Source organism: Podarcis erhardii (genome assembly GCF_964252035.2).
Source record: "Podarcis erhardii genome assembly, chromosome: Z".
NCBI lineage: Eukaryota > Metazoa > Chordata > Lepidosauria > Squamata > Lacertidae > Podarcis > Podarcis erhardii.
In genome coordinates, this window is record NC_138504.1 from 598,850 (window position 1) to 624,277 (window position 25,428).

The 25,428-nt window shown below is 45.9% G+C and overlaps 1 protein-coding gene and 1 long non-coding RNA gene across 5 annotated transcripts in view; one reads left to right on the forward strand and one right to left on the reverse strand.

The window, feature by feature from the left end:
* The first annotated feature begins 325 nt into the window (after positions 1 to 325).
* LOC309333412 lies at positions 326 to 1,354 on the forward strand. The gene is made up of 2 exons (XR_014152504.1): positions 326 to 1,036; positions 1,091 to 1,354. It is a non-coding gene; the product is annotated as an uncharacterized lncRNA (long non-coding RNA).
* Positions 1,355 to 1,539: 185 nt separating this feature from the next.
* The window catches only part of FHL1 (four and a half LIM domains 1), a 60,420-nt gene continuing 36,531 nt past the window's right edge, over positions 1,540 to 25,428 (reverse strand). For 3 of the 4 annotated variants that reach the window (XM_081846805.1, XM_081846806.1, XM_081846804.1), the window contains exons 2-6: positions 21,998 to 22,179; positions 16,329 to 16,503; positions 9,828 to 9,997; positions 5,984 to 6,170; positions 1,540 to 4,628 (exon numbers count right to left, since the gene is read on the reverse strand). In XM_081846805.1, coding sequence (XP_081702931.1) covers positions 4,474 to 4,628; positions 5,984 to 6,170; positions 9,828 to 9,997; positions 16,329 to 16,503; positions 21,998 to 22,153 — 843 coding nt within the window. In that variant the 5' untranslated portion in view covers positions 22,154 to 22,179 and the 3' untranslated portion in view covers positions 1,540 to 4,473. Of the gene's footprint in view, positions 4,629 to 5,983; positions 6,171 to 9,827; positions 9,998 to 16,328; positions 16,504 to 21,997; positions 22,180 to 25,428 lie in introns of those variants that run through there. The other variant, XR_014152472.1, reaches the window with a different exon arrangement.

The following is a 25,428-nucleotide window of genomic DNA, read 5'->3' on the forward strand; positions in this document are numbered from 1 at the left end:
AGCCTGGAGAGCGAGAGGGGTCGGTGTGCACCGACCCCTCTCGCTCTCCAGGCTTCAGGAAGCTATCCACAAGCCTTGCAAGCCTGGCGGGAGTTGCTGCCGGGCTCGCAAGGCTTGCGGGCAGCAGCCTGCAGCCCGAAGCACGGTGCGCCCACCAGAGGGCGCCCCATGCTTCGCGCAGGTGTCTACAAGCCTTGCGAGCCCGGCGGGAGTTGCCACCGGGCTCGCAAGGCTTGCGGATAGCAGCCTGTTCTGGAGGCTGGGGTAGGGGGAAGCTCGGGCTTCCCCTGCCCCAGCCCCACAGCTGGGGGGATAAAATTTTTTTATTCATTTCCTCCCCCAAAAAACGAGGTGCGTCCTATGGACGGGTGCGCCCTATAGGGCGAAAAATACGGTACACAGAACATAGCAGGAAGCAGTAGTTGTTGAGCTTTTTTTAATTCCTTTTGTTCTTGTTTATTCTGGGGGGAAGGAGATCCCTGAGGGGCCAGAGATCGACCAGGAAAGTCCCACGATCTACCAGTAGATTGTGATCTACCTGTTGGATGTGCCTGTTCTACATGACTGTTCCATAGACATGGTACAGCCTCGTCTGCGGAACAGGAATGTTTGGAAATCAGGCACAAAATCAATTGGGCCTTTCTCTGAAAAGAAGTGGCTTTTGTCCCAAATTTCTCAGTGTCTTTCGGCGTTGTGAACATCCGCCTTTCCCCCTCAAAGAAGAACGAGGTGCCCTCTGGGAATTCCCACCTGTGCACTATCGGGTTTCCTTTTAGGGCTTCTACTAGAGGTTTAGATTTCTCTCTTTTCTCCTGTCGCCTGGTTGGGGTTATCTTATGGATAATGGATCTCATTTTCTTTTTCTTTTAATAATATTTCTTTTTCTTTTTCCCTTTATAACAGGGGTGGCCAACTCCCAAGAGACTGCGATCTAAACTGGCAGTGATCTGCCCCCTTTTCTGGGATTCAGATCAAAGTGGGTGAGCTTTTTTTTAGGAAGGATAGCCCTTTTTTAAAAAACGGGATTCAGGTCTAAGTGGGTGACTTTTTTTTTAGGGAGGTTCAGGTCAAAGTTGTTGACCTTTTTTAGGGAGGAGGAAGGCACCATTTTAAATGTTGAGCTTTTTTAGGGGAGCCAAAGTTGTTGAGCTTCTCTACAGACATCCAGTCATAATCTACCTGCTGGACATGCCTGCTTTATAACAACCAAATAACATTTCTTCATCACATAGATCTTTGCTCAAATTGAGCTTTGACTTCCTCCCATCCCCCTCCCTGACTTCCAGATGTAATCACTTTTATCTGAGCATTTCTGAATTGCCCTGTTTACCATATATCCATACTTATGATCTCATTTTCATCCATTCTGAGTTTTTTCTTGTTACTAGTTTGTCATACTTTGTCTCTGGTGTCCATCTATGGTTTGATGTTCCCACACGAGGCTTCCAGGAATGGTGAAAAATAAGGGACTCCTGTCATATGGGACCTGTGAAGGTTCCCGCGGCCGGCATGCAAAAACGGAATACAAACCCAGGCAAGTTGAAGCAAAGCAGCGAAGATGCTGGACCTTTATTTGAGATTTCTGCGGCAGCAGGGTCAAAGCCAGTCTCGCCAAGGAGGAAAGGAGAAGACTCCAAATGGGAGACGTTTCTTACTTCTTATACAGTTTTGAACCAAGCACACGTAGATTTCCGTAATCCCCCCCCTCCCTTTAATTCCCCATGAGACACTTCATTGGACGCAACCTTGGGTGTGATAACAGATACAAGTATCAGCTAAGAATGGGTGGAGGAAATTGTGTGTTGCAAACGTTTGCGTTTTATTCCTTCGTGCGCATCAAGGGTTTCATTGTGTTAATCTGCGAAGGCCAGGTTTTCTGGAGACGTTTCTGGGCTGGACCATGTGACATATTGACATACTATCACCTAGGGCACGGGTGTCAAACACAAGGCCCACGGGCCGAATCCGGCCCGCCAGACCTCGTCATGCGGCCCATGTAGCCGGCGGCGGCCGCCACCCTTCACCTTTTATTCTCGCTTTTTTTTTGACACAAGAAAGCCGCCTCTTCAGCGCATGCGCGGCAGCCTACAAGCCAGAGAACGTCTGCCCTCTAGTGGTGCCGGCCGTTCTGCACAGGAAACCTCCACTTGTTTTTATATTGAGTGCATGAGGGTGACCAAACTGCTGATGCGGCCCCCGATGAATTTGAGTTTGACACCCTGACCTAGGGCAGGGATGTCCAGCTCCCAAGAGACTGTGATCTACTCACAGTGTAAAAAAAACTGGCAGTGATCCACCCGTTGTTGTTGGATGGATCAAAGTTGTGGAGCTTTTTTGGGGAGGCCAAGGTGGTTGAGCTTTTTTTTTAGGGAGCAAATGAATGAATGGAACTGAATATATAAATTAATGGAACTGAGTGAACGTTGTGAGATACACAGAACATAATCAAAAGCTGATTATATAAAACACAGTTAAGGGTTCTGAATCCCCAGTCCTATATAGTGGAACTTAATCTGATGGCCCACTTTTTGGCTAGGAAACAAAAGTGGCTGAGCTTTTTGGGAGAAGCCAAAGTGATCTCTACCTGTTGGACGTGCCTGACCTAGGGCATTGCTAGGCAAACTAAGGCCTGGGGGCCGGATCCGGCCCAATCGCCTTCTCAATCCGGCTGGTGGATGGTCTGGGAATCAGCATGTTTTGACATTAGTAGAATGTGTCCTTTTATTTAAAATGCATCTCTGGGTTAATTGTGGGTCATAGGAATTTGTTCATTTCCCCCCAAAAAAATATAGTCCAGCCCCCACAAGATCCGAGGCACCGTGGACTGGTCCCCTGCTGAAAAAGTTTGCTGACCCCTGCTTTTCATTGTCAAACAAATATGAAGGCATCATTGCTTGTGGAAACTGACGTTGCGAAGGGCTCAGGCCGGCCATTTCCTGGCTTTCATGGGATTTTTGATATGGAAGAGCACACAAGCATTTTGCCTCCCACCCCACCCTAGGATTCAGTTTAATACAGGCAGAGGGCCTTCTTGGTGGTGGCACCCTCTCCCATCAGATCTCAACGAAATCAGCAAGATGTCTGAAGGCAGCCCTGTTTAGACTTTTAAAGGGTCAGTGAGTGACCCTTTAAAACGGCCTCAAACTCTCTCCCAATCTTTTGCTCCCCAGGAAGGAAAAGCAAAAAATTTCCGTTTCAAAAGCAGCCATGTGATTTCAGCCCTCATCTTACTGCTCACTTAGAAGTTAGTAACCTACCATACTTTTCCTTGTATAAGACTAAGGTGTTGTTGTTTTTTACTAAAAAATAATGCAAAAAAGGGAGGGGTAATCTTATACCTGGGGGCAATCTCCCTCCATTTTCTTAATTTTTGAGTCCCCCAAAATAAAGGTAAAGGACACCTGACAGTTAAGTCCAGTCCAAAATAGGGGGCATCTTATACAGTGGTACCTCTGGATGCGAACGGGATCCGTTCTGGAGCCCCGTTTGCATACTGAAGCAAACGCAACCTGCGTCTGCGTGTGTGTGGGTCGCAATTAGCCACGTGCCCATGACCTCATTTTGAGCGTCTGCGGAAGCGGCGAAACCCGGAAGTAACGCACTCCGTTACTTCTGGGTCGCCACAGAGCGCAACCCGAAAATGTTTAACCTGAAGTTACTTCAACCTGAGGTATGACTGTACATGGGGGCATGTTATACATGGAAAAAGACTAATTAGCTGTATGTGCTCAGTTATCAGCAAGTACCGTACTTTTCCGTGTAGAAGACGAGGTTCTATATAAGACTCAAAGCGCAGGCTGCAAAGACCCATCGGTGACCACAGCGGGTAGGCAATTTGTGGCAACGCCCCCTAAAAAAAGCTCAACACCCCCCCCCCAAATTTTGGAAATTTTTAGTCCCTCAAAATAGGGGGCATCTTACAGAAGGGGGAGTCTTCTAGACAGGAAAGTGCGGTATATTTGGTTGTGTGAAGCTTGAGCCGAAACATCAGCCGGCACCCACAAAGCATGGCAAGAAGGCAAGAGGATCCCAGCGAGGTTGAACCTTTCTGTTTTTTTAAAAAATGATTTAAATCAAGTCTTCCTGACTAGTGATTGAAATCCAGTCTTACTGAATATATGATTTAAATCAAATCTACCCTGGTTATCAGTAAGTACATTTGGATGTGCAAAGCTTGAGCCTAAACTTCGGCCGGCACCTGCGAAGCATGGCAAGAAAATAAGAGGATCTTTCCTTTAAAAAGGGGGGGATTTTAAGCAAGGTTAGCAGCAGGTAGGATGCTAAGGCAGAGCTTTTATTGAATGCCACCTGTCAGATGGGGAGGGGGCAGATGCCGGGCACCTCTTAAGGATGGGGATGGGGAAGCCTAAAATGTGGGCAGGAGAGTGGGCAGGTTTTCTCCAAGCACACGGATCAAGCCCCTCCAGGGAAGAGGTGAGGCCGCGCAACCCCCTTTGCCCCTGGCTCTGCCCCTTACAGCTTCTTGGCGCAGGTGGGGCAGTAGACTTGCTCGCTGTGGAAGACGAAGGGCTTGTTGGCCAGCGGGATCGAGCACTTCTTGCAGTTGAAGCAGTAGTCGTGCCATGAGTGGCCTTCATGGCTGACCACGTTGGTTCCTTTCCCGAAACCTGCCGGTTCAGAGGAGGAGCAGGGAGGGAAGGGTTAGAAAGGAAGGAGAAGGAAGCACACAGGTCACTTATTCAGGCATAGGCAAACTTGGCCCTCCAGCTGTCTTGGGACTACAACTCCCATCGTCCCTAGCTCACAGGACCAGTGGTCGGGGATGATGGGAATTATAACCCCAACACAGCTGGATGGCTGAGTTTGCCTATGCCTGGAAGAAGGAGTGGGGGAGTTCGGGGACAGGTAGGTGGGCTTCCCTCCAATGAGCCCCGCCCCCAGGTCTCCCAAGACTTGTGGGCTTCCTCAAACCTGGCCTACAACTCTAGCTAGCAGGACCAGCGGTCAGGGATGATGGGCATTTTAGTCCTCAAATAGCTGGAGGGCCAAGTTTGGCCACCACTACTCTAGATCAGGCATGGCCCAACTTGGCCCTCCAACTGTTTTCGGACTACAACCCCCATCATACCTAGTTCCCAGGACCAGTGGTCAGAGACGATGGGCATTGTAGTCCCAAAAGAGCTGGAGGGCCAAGTTTGGCCACCACTACTCTAGATCAGGCATGGCCCAACTTGGCCCTTCAACTGTTTTCGGACTACAACCCCCATCATACCTAGTTCCCAGGACCAGTGGTCAGAGACGATGGGCATTGTAGTCCCAAAAGAGCTGGAGGGCCGAGTTTGGGGATGCTTGACTTAATTGCTTATGAGCTAGGCCAGGGATGTCCAATTCTCAAGAGACTGCGATCTACTCCCAGTATAAAAAAACTGGCAGTGATATACCCATTGACGTTGGACATATCAAAGTTGTCGAGCTTCTTTTGGGAAGCAAATGAACGAATGGAACTGAATATATGAATGAATGGAACGGAATATATATCCTGTGTATCCTATAGCAGAAGAATCTGATATATCCTATATCCCAGTGATAGCTGAACTTGGCCCTCCAGCTGTTTGGGGGCTACAACTCCCATTGTCCCTAGCTCGCAGGACCAGCAGTCAGGGACGATAGGCGTTGTAGTCCCCAAACAGCTGGAGGGCCGAGTTGGGCTGCCACTGCAGTAGTCCAAGCGGGAGATAACCAGAGCATGCGCCACTCTGGGCAGAGAGGGGTCTCATCCTGCGTCCCAGATGGAGCTGGCCTGGACAAAATGGACCTCTGCCTCCTTGGGTCCAAGATCACCCCCAGGCTGCGCAGCTGGTCCTTCAGGGGCACAGTTGCCCCATTCAGGACCAGGGAATCCCCCACACCCGCCCACCCACAACAGGACTGCTGCCTTGCCAGGATCCAACCTCAACCTGTTAGGCGCCACCCATCCTCCAACCACCTCCAGGCACCTGTTCCAGACCCATCACTGACCCACCTGTGATGGGGTTCTTGCAACCGCTGCATTTCTTGGCCACAAAGGACTTGTAGCAATCGACGCAGTAGAATTGATCCTCCACAGCTGTGAAGCGCTGCCCTCCCAGTTTCTTGGAGCAGGTGGCACACACAAAGCACTCGGAGTGGTACGGTTGCTCCTGGTAGGCGACCCCTCCACAGGTGATGGCCTGGAGTGGGGAAGGAAGTCAGAGGTCAAGCACTGCTTCGACTCCTGGGGAACCATTTGTCCCAGCTGCCCCAAACCCTGTGTCACCTGTGGAAGCTTTCTCTCTTCTGTTCTCTCTTCTGTTTAAAGCAGGGTGGACAATGATTTTTTAAAATATATATATATATATGGATGGGGGGGTTTCATTTGAATTAATTTGACGACCATTTGTATTAAAAAATTTAATATTTTTTTTTAAATAATATTTATTAAAGTTTTCAGAATAAAAAAGGAAAGTTAGAAAGAAAAGAAACATAAAATTTACACTTAATTTCATTAACATATTTCCAGGACTTCCCCCCCTCCCCCTCTTGTATTCCGTTTCCAATTAAATTAATTCCACAAATTCTTACCCCAAATTTTAAAACCTTATTATAATTGTAAATAACCCATTTATTCAAAATTAATTTATCTTATTTAACTATTTCTCCTTATATTTTTTATACTTCCCTAAGGTCGACCCCAGTTCCCTTCCACGAATTCCCCTATTTTCATACAGCAAAAAAGATTAAAAAAAAAGAAAGAAAGAAATATGTAATTTTACAGCCTTTGGTTTCCAAATCTCCCCCCCCCCCTTCCCCGGTTCCGATCCCCAAAGTTCATCCAGTCTACTGCCAGCCTGGAGAACCCACGCCCATGTCTCAGTTCCACTTTGCCGTCTTTTGATAGCTTTTAATTTCATAAAGTCCAATCTCGGAGAAACTCTCAGAAAAGATCGTTCTTCTTCCATCCAGACCTCTATGTTTAAGAGTGTAACTCAAATTCTGTTTCTTGATCCTTTTAAAGTCTGGATGTCCCAAATGTTCCAACTTCGAATTTAGTCCAGCTCTTATTCCTCAGATTTCTTTTTCCTGTTCTGCTGCAAAGACCTTGTAATTCAGAAACTTCTTGTTCTCCACAGAGGCTTTATTTATTCAGGAACATAAACTTACGTCAGGTCCCTTCCTTTCTTCAATAGATAAATCCATTGTCTCCTTTAGTGTAGAGACCTCTGTAGACAAAATAATGCTTCGTTTTTGCAGCTTTCCCAAGAGATAACAAATCCTGCTCAATTTCATAGTATTTTTCCACTTGCTGCCACTGTTGCAATGTCCCGACCTCCCTCTAGAGGGAATATGGTAACTTAATTTCTTTCCAGATCAGACCCAAAAGTCAAATAACTTGTTGCCTTTATTTCCAATAATTTATGTCCAAATAGTAACAAATCTAACCAGCAAAGCCATCGTAACAAAATTCTCTTTTATTTTCCTGCTTTGACAGCTACTTTGACAGCTGTCAATTTCTGTGTCTCTTCGCCAGTCTCTCACAGCGGATCGTTCCCGGTTCCCGGGGGGGGGGGGGTTGCATTATAATTTCCACAAACTAATCTTCTCCTCCAGCACAATTATTGTAATATCCCTTCGTGAAGTTGATTTTTTTTTTTCCAAATAAGCAAGTTCGTCTCTCGATCTTAGTTGTCAAATCCTTGCGTTAAGACATCTACAACCGGGGGGGGGGGCGGACTTCCTTTTTGCACCTCCCCCGCTCGCTCCAAATTCATAGATCAAATTTCCCTTTTAAGTCCGATAAATTTACTCACGGGTTGTTCTTTTTAATCCAAATCCAAAATTTCAAAAGAAGAAGTCGTTGCTCTCCGCCGAATGGCATGCGGCTTCGCTAGGCAGGGGAACCAGTGGACTCATAGCACCACACACACCCCGTCACCCGCTCCGTAGCCTTTAAAAAGGCTCCTTCGCGGGTCGGGGGGCGCAAACGGTGCCCACCGAGTCACCAAGTCCATGGGCATCTCCGCCCATGGTTTTTGAGGGTCCCCGCGTCGCCGGCGCGGCAGGACCCAACCCCTGCCCAGCAGACTCCCTCCGGAGCTCGGAGGGAGTCCGCCATTCGGCAATGGCGCCAACCCGGAAGTAATTTAAATTTTATTTGCGGTGGTACCTTGGTTTGCAGACGTCTTGGTTTGCAGACGTTCTGGATTACAAACATATCAAACCCGGAAGTGCTTATCCTGGATTGCAACCTTTTTTTGGATTGCAGCCCTTCCCCCCTTTTGGGGGGGGGATAACGAACAATTTGGGGGGAGGCACCATTGGCAAAAGCGTGCCTCAAGTTCCAACCTGTTTTGGTTTACAGACGGACCTCTGGAATGGATTATGGTTGTAAACCAAGGTACCACTGTACACTGTACAACATAAATCCACCACAACTCAAATCAACAAATCCACCACCATTAGACATGAACATAACATAAAATAAACATAACATAAAACGTTAGAATAAAAGACTTCCTTTATCCTGTACATGGCCTCCTTGTTTGCTTCTTATAAACTGTTTTCTTTATGAATTATTATTCTGATTTTTTCAATTATGACTTTAAAAAACCCACAAACTATTTTGATTTAAATGGGATTTTTATTATTATTCAAATCAGGATTTTTAAAATGAAATGCTTTGGAAAGAAAAATCTAAAGGTTTTCTATTGAAATTACATTATAGTCCAAAGGCTATTCGTCAGGAAATAAGGATTTGTTTTTAAGTGCTAAAACTCAGTCTGTTGGGTTTAAAAAAGAAAAAAAGTTTAAGCACATCAGTTAACAAACGTGGATCCATATGCTATCACGTTACTGTTTTAGTGAAATAAATGGTTTAAATTGTTATGAAGGAAATGTTTTTTCTCCTTCCAATCAAATACAGCAGAAAAGTTGTCCAAATAGAAGCAGTTAACTTATGAAACCTCACTATAATTTCATCATTATCTGTCAATGTATTTCTCATAGTAGAACCAAATCAGTCATATTTTATTTAACTGTAAAAACTCTTCTGAGAATTTATGATTCCAAAAATGAAACCTTCCTCTGGTTGTCAATATTAGGAGGATGCCAGCAAGGTTGAACCTTTCTGGGGAAAAAACGGTTTTTAACCAAGCCTTAATGATGAGTGATTTAAATCAAAAGGGCCAGAGGGCCAACCAGAGTTGTTAAGCTTTTTTTAGGATTTAAGTTGCTGAGCTTTTTTTAGGATTTTACCCCAGGACCTATACTGCCACGGGGCCCAGATTAAATCCACTGGTGGGCCAGATTAGGCCCCCAAAACGGACTTTGGACATCCCTAACCCCTATACCTAGGGTGGCCAACTCCCAAGAGACTGCGACCCACTCACACTTAAAAACTGGCAGTGATCTACCCCTTTTTGGGGGTGCAGGGCAAAGATGTTGACCTTGTTGAGCTTCTTTAGGGAGAGCCAGTGATCTACCACAGATGTCCAGTGATCTACTGGTAGATCATGACTTACCTGTTGGACATGCCTGCTATCCCTATCCCTATCTTTAACCCCTATGAGTGCTGCAACCCCATCGCCGCCTTGGACTGGACTGAACCTTCCAGGAGTCCCTCCCTGACCCTGACCTTATCTCCACCATATGTCCTCCGTTAAGAACTGCACCAAGAGAGGCCGTGGTGAAAGAAGAGTGGGTGCATTGGTCGGCATAAGTGCCTTTTGGCGCACCTTCCGAACTGGCGGAGGAAACTCTGATAATGAGCGCAGCTCCGAGCCCTTTGGGGGAAAGCCGGGATCCAAATGGGATCCAGGTAAGCTGGGGGAGGGTGGGTCGGCACAACTTACCTGCTTGCACTTCACACAGGTCTTGGCAAATTTCTGCTCATGGCAGGAGGTGCAATAAATCTCATCGTCCTTGGGGAAGAAGCTGGCGGTGCCAATCACCTGCTTGCACTGGCTGCAGGTGAAGCACTCCTTGTGCCAGACAGTCTTCTTGTATTCCACATTCTGGTCGCCTGCAAAGAGGGAGGGAAAGAGATGGCGCTCACTGCCAGATTGATGCAATTTGTGGCACTGAGAAAATTGTGATTCACGAATGGCAAGCTGAAAGCTATAATAATAATAATAATAATAATAATTTATTACTTATAGCCCACCCATACGGATGGGTTTCCCCAGCCACTCTGGGTGGCTCCCAATTATTAAAAATGCAAGATTAAGGATAGGGGTTAGGGATAGGAATAGGGGTTAAGGATAGGGGCTAGAAATAGGAGTTAGAGATAGGGGTTAGGGATAGGAACAACTTTGAACTGAAACCCCCCCCCAAAAAAAGGGGGTAGATCACTGCCAGTTTTTTTATACTGGGAGTAGATCGCAATCTCTTGAGAGTTGGACATCCCTGCAATGCAGCATCAAACATTAAATTTTTTCCCTCAACAGGGCTGCCTTCAGATGTCTTTTAAAAGTAGGATAGTTGATTATTTCCTTGACATCTGAAGGGTGGGCGCCACCACCAAGAAGGCTCTCTTTTTCTTTTTTCTTTTTTTAAAATAATATTTATTAAGGTTTTAAAGGTTACAGATAAAACAGAAAAAAACAGAAAAACACCAATTTAAACAAAACACAAAACAGTGTATCACATTAGAAAAAAAGAATACCATACAAATAACAAAAAAAATCAAGAAAAAAGAAAAAACAAAAGCAAAAAACACATCAAACCTTCACATAATATATCTTTCATTTGCTTGTTTCCTTGACCTCCTCCCACCTCCCTTTTTTGTATTCTAATTCAGTTAAATATTTCAGCAAATCCTTTCCCTCTTTATTTTATCATTATAATCTATCTTATTACACTATAATTTTACATTCTCTTCTTTCACCAATTAACAATCCGTTTTTGCTCTTTCTTTTTTAATCTTATTTCTCCTTAAAATTAATATATCTATTTGAACTTAAACTCTTAAGACATTTCCACTAGGGTCATAGAAATTTCATTCCACGATTTTTCTCTCCTTCATTAAATTTTTACAAAATTTCCAAATATAAACTTTAAATTCCCAAACTTCTTCCACCGTCTCCTCTCCCTGGTCTCGGCCTCTGCTGTCCCTTCTGTCAACTCCAAACAGTCCATCAACCTGGAGATCTTATATCTGAAGCTCTTAACTCTTCTTCACGTCCCTTCTGCCGATTTTGTTCATAATCTTTAGTGCTAAAAAGCAGATCTCGGGGGAGCTCCATCCCAACAATGCCTTTATTCCTTCTTAACAGGACAGCCAGATTTCCATAGTTAAAGCTAGGATCCATAAAGCATTCCAAATCTTGTTTCCAAATTCCTCCAAAACCAAAGGCCCCAAAAGCTCCAATCTCCTCCTGACCCAAATCCATATCCCAAAAGTCAATTGATCCCTGCATTGGGGAATCTCTCCAACTTTCCTTTTCCAGACCAGGCCAGGCTCCAATCTTCAAGATCTGGCTTTTTCTAGTTTCAATCATAAAGGGCCTCAATTTGTAATCCTCAATTTTCATCTGTAAGGTTAAGGCTCCCCCTTGTATTACTTTAGGTTCGACCACAGCAACTTTCTCCTCCTTTTCAACGATTTGTTCAGTCATGATAGAATCCTGTGCCGGATCCTTGACAACTTCTGTGTTAATTCCCACTTTTGATCCCAAGATGACAATTTTAGTAGCCATAGCATCTATCTGTTTATGAAGCTTTTCCAGCAAATAGTTTGTCTTATAAAATGCAGACACTAAATCTTCCCTAACCGACATTCTTGGGATGCTCAAGGTCAAACTCTGGTTTCTCACAGTTCTTATCTTACAGCTGGATGCCTCCGCTCCTCTCTTGTAACAGTTTCAACAACTCAGTCCTTTCCAACACAGTTCCAAAGGTGAAAAATAGTATCAATTTTCAGTTACCTTTTCTTCTTTTAAAACACAGAAGCGGACAATGGAAATAGTATCTTTCTCTTATAGCTAGCTGTCAAATATGTACTGTTCACCGTCAATGGACTTTTTCCTTTTTTTTCCCTTTTTGCAACCCATTCCCAGGTTCAGAGACTGTGGTAATTTAGTTTTCCACTCTCTCCTGCAGGCACGCTTGGTCAAAATTTCCCCCCTCTTCCCCTGCTTCCAAGGGGCGTTTAATAGTTTCAATCAATGGAAGTTTGATCCTTTACATGAAGCTTTCCAAAACCTTAGCTTACGAATACTTTGCTTCAGTCTATTTACAAAAAGGGGAGGCGGACTTCCTGTTTTGAGCCTTCCCCGTTCAATGCCGAATTAAGGTATTTAGAAATCCAATTTTTCCGTTCTACTCACGGGTTATTGTTTAAAATCCAATTGTCCACAGGAAAAAGTCAGCGCTCTCCGACAGCAGCAATGCGGCTTCACTCCGTGAAAGAAGCGGTCGATTCAAAGCACCGCGCCACTCACCCCACGTCGCTCCGGATTCCCGATACCGGGTCTCCCCGCGAGTAAGGGTGCCAGCCAAATCCCAAGTTCACAGGCTCTTCTGCCTGTGATTTCCAAGGGCCTTCGCCGTGGCGGTTCAGACCCTGCTTTCCATGGAGCAAGTTCCCCCCGATCGGAGGAGCTCCGCCATTGCCGGAGGTGCTAAACCGGAAGTCCACCAAGAAGGCTCTCTGCCTGGTTCCCTGTAACCTCACCTCTCGCAGTGATGAAACACAGTGGTCTAAATCTCTTGGACTCTAAAATTGGAAAGGGGACAACATCCCCTCAGTAGAAGATTGGTTAAACAAATTGTGTGAACTCATCAAGTTGGCTAAACAAATTATGTGAATTCATAGAGTTGGCTAAAATGACCCCAACCATGAGATTTCCATTGGAACCGAAACTTCAGAAGGAACGGAACTAGTTTGGAAGAATGACCAAACATTGATCCAAAACAAATGGATTGATATGCGTGGGCTAACTTCGTAAAGGAGTGGGAAAATTATTGTCAGATTGTCCTGGGGGCCAAAGTAACTAATATATATTAGGGTGATTCATAAAAAAGTCTGGTCTTACTACACTAGGAATTATATAGATGCATCTGAAATTTTATGCATATCAGTTAATATCTTGACCCTGCTCCACTGAAAAGCATTGGGTGTTCAGTAGGACGGTTTATAAAAAAACTCTATTTTGAAAATGCCTGCTCCCAAGTTCTTATCTTACTACACTAGGGATTATATAGCTATAGCTGAAATTTCATGCATATCAGTTAATATCTTGACCCTCCTCCATGAAAATAGCTGTTTACTTGGCCATTTTCCTATGTTGTGAAGGCTGAAATGTCAATTCAGCAGAGCAGGGTCAAGATATTAACTGATATGCATGAAATTTCAGAGATAACTATATAACCCCTAGTGTAGTAAGATAAGACCTTTGGAACAGGCATTTTAAGAAAAAGGTTTTTTATGAACTGCCCATATTTCTAACAGATTCAGGTAGGTAGGCATGTTGGTCTGCCATCGTCAAAATACCAAAACCATTCTTTAAAAAGATAGTTCAAAAGACTTTTCTTAAAAATCTAAAAACTTCCTTAAAAGAATCAAGTCTTCCAAAAAGTGATATGATCTAAGAAAGTCTTTCAAAGAATTCTTCCAAAAGAATAAAAAGCAGCACCTTAGAGACCAACTGAGTAGTTTTAGGTATAAGCTTTTGCATGTATGCACACTTCTTCAGATACACACACAATTACAAGTTCAAAATGTATTAAAGGATGTCGTGTTGTCAGAGTATCAGACAGAGTGTGTATTACACACAAAACCTCATACCTTGAAAGCTTATATTTAGTTGATCTTTAAGGTGCCACTGGAATTATTAAAGATTTTTTCATCTTGTTATTTATTATCACGCACACACACACACACACACACACACAATGACAAGTTCAAAATGTATGAAAGGCTGCCATGTGGCAGAGGGAAGTCACAGAAACAGAATGAGAGAGGAAACGGGGATTTTTATCAATGTCATAATTGACACTAGATTCTGCAATACAATGAAATGAAATAAAGATGAAAATAAAAAATAAGAATAATGAATCTCTTGGACTATAGTACATGGATTATAGTGGGGTGGGGCTGGCAAAAAGCATGCGTGCTCTTCCAGGTCAAAAATCCCATGTCAACCAGAAAGCCGGGAAACAGTTTGCAACTCCACTTTCAACAAGCAATGATGCCTGAATGTTTGTTTGACAATGAAAAGGAAACCAAACCATTATTGCAGAATATTCTGCTACCAGAGATTCAGTGGGAACCCTCTGTTTCCACTTTTAAATACTGGCTGAAAACTCCTCTATTCCAACAGACAATGAAGAATACCTATTTCCACAATAGCTACCTGATTTCTGGTTTTGATTATTTATATGGTTCTTGCAGTTTGGATTTGTTAAGAGCTGCCTCTACCTGTTATGAAAGAATAAATACCATATTTCCCCATCTATAAGACGGCCCCATGCATAAGATGTCCCCTATTTGGGGGGGGACTCAGATTGAAGAAAACGGGGTGGGGTAGATGGATCCTAGTATAAGACGCCATCTCATTTTTGACATTATTTTTAAGGGGGAGGAAACCTAGTCTTATACACGGGGAAATGTGGTAATTTTGATCAAGCTAGAACAGGCATTGGCAAACTCAGCCCTCCAGCTGTTTTGGGACTACAACTCCCATCATCCCTAGCTAACAGGACCAGTAGGCAGGGAGGATGGGAGTTGTACTCCCCAAACATCTGGTGGGCCGAGTTTGCCTATGCCAGAGCTAGGAAAAAATAGACATCTATACCTAGGTATTCCCAAAATGTAGACCCACTGTTTCACTAGAGGACTTTCAATTTTGTGCGCTCATTTACCAAAGATGTGGTGCGCCCGCAGCGGCGCTTCTCATTCACAATATCGGCGCCTGTCCAACTCAACAGCGGCACTTGTCATTCTCCGTGACGCCATGTGTGCAAAATTAACTAAATTTGGGGGGCACTGGGCTGGTCTTTGCACCCGGGCGGCGCATATGTGAAGGGCTAAAGTATATTTTGTCCAGAACGTGGCGGTGGATGAGTGTTCAGACCCCTGAGCTCTCACTTGTGGGGTGCCTCAGGGTTCCGTCCTCTCCCCCATGCTTTTCAATATCTACATGCAGCCACTGGGAGAGATCATCAAGGGGTTTGGGCTGGGTGTTCATCAGTATGCAGAGATACAACCTCTCTTTCAAATTAGAACCAGTGAAGGCAGTGAAGGTCCTGTGTGAGCGTCTGGAGGAGGTTGGAGGATGGATGGTGGCTAACAGATTGAGGTTGAATCCTGACAAGACAGAAGTACTGTTTTGGGGGGACAGGGGGTGGGTGGGTGTGGGGGACTCCCTGGTCCTGAATGGGGTAACTCTGCCCCTGAAGGACCAGGTGTGCAGCCTGGAAGTCATTTTGGACTCACAGCTGTCCATGGAGGCACAGGTCAATTCTGTGTCCAGGGCAGCTGTTTATCAGCTCCATCTGGTATGCAGGCTGAGACCCTCCCTGCCCACAGACTGTCTTGCAAGAGTGGTGCATGCTCTAGTTATCTCCCGCTTGGACTACTGCAATGCGCTCTACATGGGGCTACCTTTGAAGGTGACTACAACTAATCCAAAATGCGGCAGCCAGACTGGGGACTGGGAGCGGCTGCCAAGACCACATAACTCCAGTCCTGAAAGACCTACATTCCTCCTGGGACACTTCCAGGCACAATTCAAAGGGTAGATGCTGACCTTGAAAGCCCTAAACGGCCTCAGCCCAGTATCCCTGAAGGAGCACCTCCACCCCGGACACTGGGGTCCCTCTCCCAAGTTCCTTTTGGCGATTCCCTCCCTGCGAGAAGTGAGGTTACAAGGATCCAGGCAGAGGGCCGCCTTGGTGGTGGTGCCCACCCTGTGGAACACCCTCCCAGCAGATGTCAAGGCAATAAGCAGCTATCTGACTTTTAGAAGACATCTGAAGGCAGCCCTGTTTAGAGAAGTTTTTAATATTTAATGCTGTATTGTTTTTAACACTCAACTGGGAGCCGCCCAGAGTGGCTGGGGAAACTCAGCCATATGGGTGGCGTATAAATAATAAATTATTATTATTATTATTATTATTATTATTATTATTATTATTATTATGGCGCTGGACGGGTCTTTGCACCCTGGCAACGTGTGTATGCGCAAGACAGCTCTGGTTTTGTGCACAACATTAAAAATGAATTCGTGTTACGTAAGTATTTTGGTAAAAGAAATGTTCCATAAGCCTGCTGGCCGCCCCATGACAAGGCTCCATAGTCAAGTGCAACGCAAAGAAGCAAAGGGGTGCAACGCAGCTGAGGGGAGTCCTACCTGCCACGATGGGCTTCTGGCAGCCCTTGCAGTGGGGGGCCTGATCCATGGTGCACTTGTTGCACCACACTTTGTTGTGCTCCTTCAGCATGAAGGGCTCGTTGACCAGAGACGTGGAGCACTTGAAGCAGCGGAAGCAGTTCTCGTGCCAGTAGCGGTTCTTGAAATGCAGCTCCTGGAGGGAGGGAGGAGGGGAAGGCAGCAGAATTGAGGTTGAATCCTGACAACACCGAAGTCCTCAGGTGGGGGGGACTCCCTGGTCCTGATCAATCTATCTATCTATTTAATCTATCTATCTATCTATCTATCTATCTATCTATCTATCTATCTATCTGACAGCCTTAGCTTATTGAGCTTCTGTTCCAATTTCTCTGCACGTTTCCCCTCCTCTACTCGATGATTTTCACTGTTTCCCTTTTAAAGGCAAGAGCGTGTAACTAGAGAAACAGGTAAGTTTTGCATGTTCATGTTTTTTTTTTTAGGAAGGCTCTCCAATGCTGCCATCTATTGGTTCTTATCCGGCAGTTCCCGGTCCAATTTTTTCCATCTCTCTTTATGGGGGTGGGGGGGTGGGATAACAGTCATCAGGAGGCCGTGTCATATTCAGGCATGTCCCAACTCCCAAGAGACTGTGATCTACTCCCAGTTTAAAAAAACTGGCAGTGATCTACCCGTTGTCATTGGAGGGAGGGGGAGCGTGTGTGGGGTGGGTATATTGCCCAAAGTTGTTGAGCTTTATTGCGGGGGGGGGGGAATTGCACAGAGATTTTTTAAGGCCCCCCCCCCGTAACTTTTTGTACACGATAAGAATCCGGCAATCTACCAGGATCGGCCGGGGATCTACCGGTAGATGGCGAGTGAGAAGCTAGTCTTGAGCCAACCGCTATGCGTTCAAAAGGGGGATGCACTCTGCTTGGCAAAGGGACTTGCTAGCGCAAGTTAGGAAGAAATATAAAAGATAATCATAAATATAATTCATAATGAAAAAATAAATATGTAAAAATATATATTTCTGGCATAGTCGAAATAAATTAGAAAATTAGCACCTTAGAGGCCAACTCAGTTTGTCCTGGGTAGAAGCTTTCGTGTGCAGGCACACTTCTTCAGATAACTTTTTTATTTCTTATTTTTTCCATCAGGCGGATATTTTAGTCCCAAAAAGGTTTGCTGCAGATCTCTTAGGGGAGCATCCCTGTCTGTAGAGTTGGAACAGAGCCTGGCTACACACAATGGATTGTTTGGTATGTTTGGGGTGGTGGCCAGAAGCATGTAGATATGTTTGCCAGTTGTTTGGTTTCCGGCCTCAGGTGGTGTCTATGCGCCCATCCTGTCTTTTTATAGTAGTGTCCAGACAATGCATTTATTGCATAGATTGGTTCCTTGTTAGCTTGATGGTGGGGCGAAAGCCATTCCATTGAATGTCCAGTGGAAGGTGCCCAGGGTCTGCTGACCATGTGTCCAGAATCCAAAGGCTATTCATCAGGAAATAAGGATTTGTTTAAAGTTTTTCATGTGTGCTGTTTTGGGACTACAGTTCCCATCATTCCTGACCACTGCTCCTGCTAGTAGTAGTAGTAGTAGTAGTAATAATAATAATAATAATAATAATAATAATAATAATAATAATAATATATTTATACCCCGCCCATCTGGCTGGGCTTCCCCAGCCACTCTGGGCGGCTTCCAACAAAACACTAAAATACAATAACCTATTAAACATTAACAGCTTCCCTAAACAGGGCTGTCTTCAGATGTCCTTTAAAAGTGAGATAGTTATTTCCTTGACATCAGATGGGAGGGCGTTCCACAGGGCGGGTGCCACTACCGAGAAGGCCCTCTGTCTGGTTCCTTGTAACCTCACTTCTCACAGGGAGGGAACTGCCAGAAGTGTGGAAATGTTCTGGGGTGCAGGAGAGGATATATTGACTAATTATATCCTTATCCAACTTGTGCTAACAAGTTCCCAAAATATCAGCAGAGTTTATAGACATTCCCCTTTAAGTTCGCAACGGTAACGCTTGCACGGGTTCGCTAGAACCTCTATAATAATTACTCTGGTAATTTCCCCTTTGTTCCCTCTTAAAATACAAGACACAACACAGTCTTCATAAAAGTATAAAAGAGTTTACTTACGTTCTGTTCACAATATGATCCCAGAAGGCAGACAGCTTAAAAAGGTTACATTCAGAATCTATCTTGTAGCAAGATAGTCCTTATCTCCACTCTTGGCTGGGAGCCAAGAGAGCATCCTTAGATGTTTCCTCATCAAAGGAAGATGGCAGAGATGGCTGCCTGCCCTGTGCTTTTATCATTTACCTGCACAGGTGAGGCCACACCCACCTCTGGTCACATGCGGAGGAAGTCCATCCCCAGGAAGTTTACCTGCTTGCTGGACAGACATCCCTCCCCATGTTCTAACATGTACACTCTAGGAATTTTGTCATTGACTGCTCCTGTGTTTACATCCCACAAGAAGGCCCTCGGAGCTGGATCTCAGTGTCTAGCTGGACAATGGGGGTGGAGACGCTCCTTCAGGTCTACTGGGCCTTTGAGGCCGTTTAGGGCTTTAAAGGTCAGCACCAACACTTTGAATTGTGCTTGGAAACATACTGGGAGCCAGTGTAAGTCTTTCAAGACCGGTGTTATATGGTCTCGGCAGCTGCTCCCAGTCACCAGTCTAGCTGCCTCATTCTGGATTAGTTGTAGTTTCCGGGTCACCTTCAAAGGTAGCCCCACATAGAGTGCATTGCAGTAGTCCAAGCGAGAGATAACCAGAGCATGCACCACTCTGGACAGTTACCCCATTCAGAACCAGGGAGTCCTCCACACCCACCCGCCTCCTGTCCCCCAAAAACAGTACTTCTGTCTTGTCAGGATTCAACCTCAATCTGTTAGCCGCCATCCATCCTCCAGCCGCCTCCAGACACTCACACAGGACCTTCACTGCCTTCACTGGTTCCGATTTGAAAGAGAGGTAGAGCTGGGTATCATCCGCATACTGATGAACACCCAGCCCAAACCCCCTGATGATCTCTCCCAGCGGCTGCATGTAAATGTTGAAAAGCATGGGGGAGAGGACAGAACCCTGAGGCATCCCACAAGTGAGAGCCCAGGGGTCTGAACACTCATCGCCCACCACCATTTTCTGGACACGGTCCAGGAGAAAGGAGCGTAACCACTGTATAACAGTACCCCCAGCTCCCAGCCCCTCTAGACGGTGCAGGAGGATGTTATGGTCAATGGTATCAAAAGCCGCTGAGAGATCCAGCAGAACTAGGAAACAGCTCTCACCTTTGTTCCTAGCCCTCCGGAGATCATCAACCAGTGCGACCAAGGCAGTTTCAGTCCCATGATGAGGCCTGAATCCCGACTGGAAGGGATCCAAATGGTTCGCTTCTTCTTCTTCAACTCAGTCACCTTGCCCAAGAATGGAAGATTTGAAACTGGGCGATAGTTGGCCATATTGGCTGCATCTAAAGATGGTTTTTAAATAAACAGTTTGATAACCACCTCTTTCAGTGGGTCTGGGAAGGCACCTTCACAGAGAGAAGCATTCACCACCCTGCGAAGCCCGTCTCCCAGCCCTTCCTGGCTAGCTTTTATAAGCCAGGATGGGCAAGGATCAAGGAGACAGGTGGTTGGTTTCACTCATCCTTGGAGGTAACAGATTGGAACTGATCCCACACAGCTTGACTAGACAGGACTCTAGCACTCTCCTGCTCCGGCCCTGCTCCCACGGTGGAGTCTACCTCTTCCCGATTCTGAGCTACTTTATCTGCAAAAAACTTTGTAAAATCATTACAGGAGATCATGTGGACCATACTGGGCCCTGATGTAGCAAGTGGTTCCGCTAAATTGCGAACCACCTGAAAAAGTCTCCTGCTGCTGTTTTCTGCAGATGCAATAGAGGCGGTGAAGAAAGTCTTCTTTGCTGTCCTACCGCCACTTGGTAGGCTCGACATTGAGCTTTAACCCGTGTCCTGTCAGATTCAGAATGAGTTATCCGCCACCGGCACTCTAGCCGTCTCAGTGATTGTTTCATTGCCCTCAGGTCCGTGGAAAATCATGGGGCTGTCGGGCTCCATGCAATCAGAAAGGGCACTTCGGAGCCAAATAGTCAATAGCCCTGGTTAGCTCCGCATTCCAGCGGGCCACCAGGGAATCAGCTGAAAGGCCATCAACATGGGATAAAACATCCCCTACCACTCTCTGGAAACCATTTGGATCCATTTAGTGGCGGGGGCGGACCATCCGAATCGGTCACACCTCCCTGTAGAGGGGAAGGGTCGCAGAGAAGTCCAGTTGCACCAGGAAGTGATCTGACCATGGCACTTCTTTCGTTTCACTTTTACTTAGTGTCAGATCATCAACATCCATAGAGGTGAACACCAAGGCATGTCCGCGGCTATGGCTTGGGCCAGACTTATTCAGGGACAGCCCCATGGAGGCCATGCTTTCCATGAAGTCCCGAGCGGCCCCTTGTAAGGTCCTGTTGGCATGGATGTTAAAATCCCCTAGGACAACCAAACCAGGTGTCTCCAGGAGAACATCTGCCACGACCTGAAGCAGCTTGGGCAGGGAATCCTTGGTGCAGCAGGGAGGTCGGTACACCAAAAGGAATCCTGTACTGCCCCTATTGCCCAACTTCCAGAACATGCACTCAGAGAACTGGGTCTTCCCAATAGGACGCCTGGTGCAAACTAGTGACTTCCTAAAAATCACTGCAACCCCCCCTCCCTGCCCACAAGGCCTGGGTTGCTGCGTGTAAGAGAAACCTGGTGGACAAGAAGCGGCAAGGACAGGCCCATCTGCATCATCCAACCAAGTCTCTGTTACACAGACCAGGTCAAGTCCTCCATCCATGATCAAGTCATGGATGATAGTGGTCTTATGGATCATTGACCTGGCATTGCACAGCAGCACCTTCAGGTCGTGTGGGTATCCCTTGCTGATTCCAGTATCTGTCCGGACAAGACCAGAGGCAGGAATAGTCCTCAAACAACGACTAAGCCTGCCTCCTCAGTAATGACGTGGTCTGGTCTTAGCGTAACTCCTCCGCCTACCCGTGATCACCGAGATCGGTTGTCCTAGTGCATACCCGCCCTGTGGAACATGCCCCAGCCAATCTGTTGGCTGGGACCCACTCCCCGGCAGCCCTTAAGTACAAAATAAAACCTTTAAAACAAAACACAATAAAACAATACAAACAAAAAACTGTAAAAATTACAAACACATCAAAATCAAAACAAATTCCCAAACCCAACCAAACATCCATCCCACCCCCACCCCCCACAAAAAAAAATTCAAAAGGGAAATAATAGAATTTTAAAACATTTTAAAAAGAACACTGCACTGCTCCAAGTCTTCCTGGCCAGCAGCAGCAGCAGCAGCAGCAGCAGCAGCAACTGTCCTTATGAGGCCTGTCAGGCCCTGCCCTGGGCCAGGTGGTGAGTGGCAGGAGTGGAGCCCTCAGGCACTCACACAGGGGAGTCCTAGCTAAGGATCATGGGAGTTGTACTCCCAAAACAGCTGGAGGGCCAAGTTTGCCTTTGCCTCTATTAAACAATGGGTCCTCTCCTGCCTCCCTGAACATCCCCACATTTCTTGGGCCAGGGAGCGTGGGATTGAAATATCCATTCAGTAAACAAGCAAACTGTTAAAATAACCACCTTGGAATCGGCCCCGATGGGCTTCTTGCACTCAGCACAGGTGTTTGCGCAGAACTTCTCGAAGCACTTGATGCAGCAGTGGCGGCCTTCCTTCTGCACATACTTCTTCCCGTGCAAGTTGTCCCGGCAATAGTGGCAGTCAAAGCGCTCCGACATTGTGCCCACCGTGTAGCTGGTAGGCCCTGTAATAATAATAATAATAATAATAATAATAATAATAATAATAATAATAATATATTTAGGGCAAAGGTGGCGGGGAAGGAGACAACGAAGCACATGGTTGGTGCATGGCAAACGGGAAAAGCATCTGCAGCTCAGAACATGGTATTGGACAGGCATCCCCACTCTGGGGGGCTTCCGACATAGATTAAAAATACATTAAAACAAGTCATTCAGCTTCCCTAAGCAGGGCTGCCTTCAGATGTCTTCTAAATGTCATACAGTTGTTTATTCCTTTAACATCTGACAGGATGGCGCTCCACAGGGAGGGTGCCACTACCAAAAAGGCCCCCTGCCTGGTTCCCTGTAACTTCGCTTCTTGCAGGAGCGCGACCCTGGCGTCCGGGGTGGAGGCACTCCTTCAGGTCTACTGGGCCAAGGCCGTTGAGGGATTTAAAGGTCAGCACCAACACTTTGAATTGTGCTTGGAAACGTCCTGGGAGCCAATGCAGGTCTCTCAGGACTGGTGTTTTATGGTCTCGGTAAGACTTTATTTTACAGAAAGGTTCAACCTCACTGGCATCCTCTTCACATTGACCCGCAGAGGAAGGTTTCCTTTTGACAAGAATAAAATCCCTTTTTTAAAAACAGTAAGTTAATTTATTATTATTATTAAAGATTTTCTTGTTTTACAGAAGTATGTGTAATGTCTCTCGTATTTTTTCCATGTAACATTTTTACAAATCAGTTTCATTTGTTGAGACATTAGTGGGGGGGAAAGGGGTGGAGGGGGGAAGGTGGGTGGGGGTGGGGGTGGGGGTGGCGATGTTTCTATTTTGCTTAATGGGTTTCGTGTCAGCGTTACTCATGCCGGTTCTCTGCTGTTCACTTGTGTTCCTTTGGTGATGAGAGAGGTTGGGGTTGGCCCAGGGTGTGATTGTTCATTTGTGGTTGGCTGTGGTGGTCTTTGTTTTCGTGTGTGAGTGAGGTGGGTGGGTGTTTTGGATCAGGTTATCCATATTGATTTGTATGCTGTTGGTGGATTATTGTCATTGTCCTGTTGGGCTGTGTACGTGATAAAGGGGAGCCATACCGGGGTGAAGGCGTCTTCTTCTGTTTGTCCCTGTGTCAGTTTCAGTTTATTGGTTAATTTTTCTAGTAAGGCTGTTTCCCATACTACTTGGTACCATTGTTCCATGCTTACTCCTGACAGGTCTCTCCAGTGTCTGGTTATGGTGTTTCTGGCTGCTGAAAGTAGGTGGGTTATGAGTTCTTTGTGGTGTAAGTGGGCATTATTGTCTTGGAAGATGTTTAGTAGGGCCAATTCTGGGGTGATGTCTAATACTTGCTTAGTTATTTTACATATTTCTCGTGTGGCTGTTGTCCAGAATAGTTGGATTTTGGGGCACATGTGGAGGTATGTGCCTGTGGAGGTGCACCCTCTCCAGCATTTTGGTGAGGTTCCTGGGCATATTAGCGCTAGTTTTCTTGGTGTTAGGTACCACCTGTAGGTGAGTTTCAGAGTGAGTTCTTTTCTTTTCGTTGATATGGATTTAAAGGGGGGTTTAGACCACATTCTGGTCCATTGAGTAGCCTATGTCATTCTCCCATTGTTTTTTGATTGCGTCTTGGGGGTTTGTGGGATTTTGGAGTAGTATTTTGTATATTGTAGATACTGTCCCTTTACCTTAAAACAGTAAGTTTCAGCCTTGCTGGAATCCTCTTAATACACTTTGAATTGGGCCTGGAAACATCCCTAAGTCTTTCAAGACTGGTGTTATGTGGTCTTGGTGGCTGCTCCCAGTCGCCGCATTCTGGATTAGTTGCAGTTTCCGGGTCACCTTCAAAGGTAGCCCCACATAGAGTGTGTGGCAGCAGTCCAAGCGGGAGATAACCAGAGCATGCACCGCTCTGGGCAGGGAGGGTCTCATCCTGTGTCCCAGATGGAGCTGCCCAGGACACAGAATGGACCTGCGCCTCCTTGGGTCCAAGATCACCCCTAGGCTGCACACCTCGTCCTTTAGGGGCACAGTTGCCCCATTCAGGACCAGGGAGTCCCTCACTCACACCCACCCACCCCCTGTCCCCCCAAAATAATACTTTTGTCTTGTCAGGATTCAAGAAGTTGATGTTGAAGAATTGTCACTTCGACACTGGCAATCTTTGCTTCTTCTAGTACTCTGGCATTAGTTCTCCTGTGTCTTCCCAAACTTTTTCAAGACCCTGTTGATGGAATCTTTCGAGGAGTTGGAGACGGCGTTGATAAGTGGTCTGTGTTTCACAAGCAGACAGTCAGATTGGTAGTACCACAGCAAATTTGGGTTTCCCTGCGAATGTCCCGGTCCTCAAACACACTGCCCTTCAATTGGGAGAAAGCTGCACTCGCAGAGCTCAGGCAATGCTCGATTTCAACATCAATGTTGGCCCTTGTGGAAAGAGAACTGCTAAGGTAGGAGATGAGATTGACATTTCCCAAAGTTACACAGATCAATAAACGCCTAACTGGGTCATTCTCAACAAGGAAACCATCACAACAGAGACCAGGAAACCAAAGTTTAAAAAAACCAGCCAGGAGGACCTCTCAGACACAGGAAAAGATCTTTGAAACCCCACATTCTGAAAGATGGCATTTGAGATCCAGCGCGGGGCCTGGGAGGCTGCCTGGAATCAAGTCAAGCCTTCTCTCCTCCAAAACATGGAAAAAGGCTTGAAAAATCCAAACTATGCTGCTCCTTGGCCAGCTCTGTGCAGCCGCATAAAGCAAACAGTTTTGTTTGTCCGTGGACTTTTCCATCTCTTGCTAAGAACCCCTGGTTGTTCAGGATCCAAATAATCCATTGCCAAGGTACCATACTTTTCTGTGTATAAGACTAGGTTTTTTTTACTTTAAAAAATGTTTAAAAAGGGGCCCCCATTTGAGTCCCCCAAAATATGACAGATAGTGACAGCAGTCACAAAATCAAAAGACGCCTGCTTCTCGGGAGAAAAGTGATGACAAAACTAGGCAGCATCTCAGAAAGCAGAGATCACCTTACCGACAAAGATCCATATAGTTCAAGCTATGGTTTCCCCAGTAGTGATGTATGGAAGTGAGAGCTGGACCATAAAAAAGGCTGATCGCCAAAGAATTGATGCTTTTGCATTATGGTGCTGGAGGAGACTCTTGGACTATTAGAAGATCAAACCGATCCATTCTGAAGGAAATCAGCCTTGAGTGCTCACTGGAAGGACAGATCCTGAAGCTGAGGCTCCAAGACTTTGGCCCCCTCATG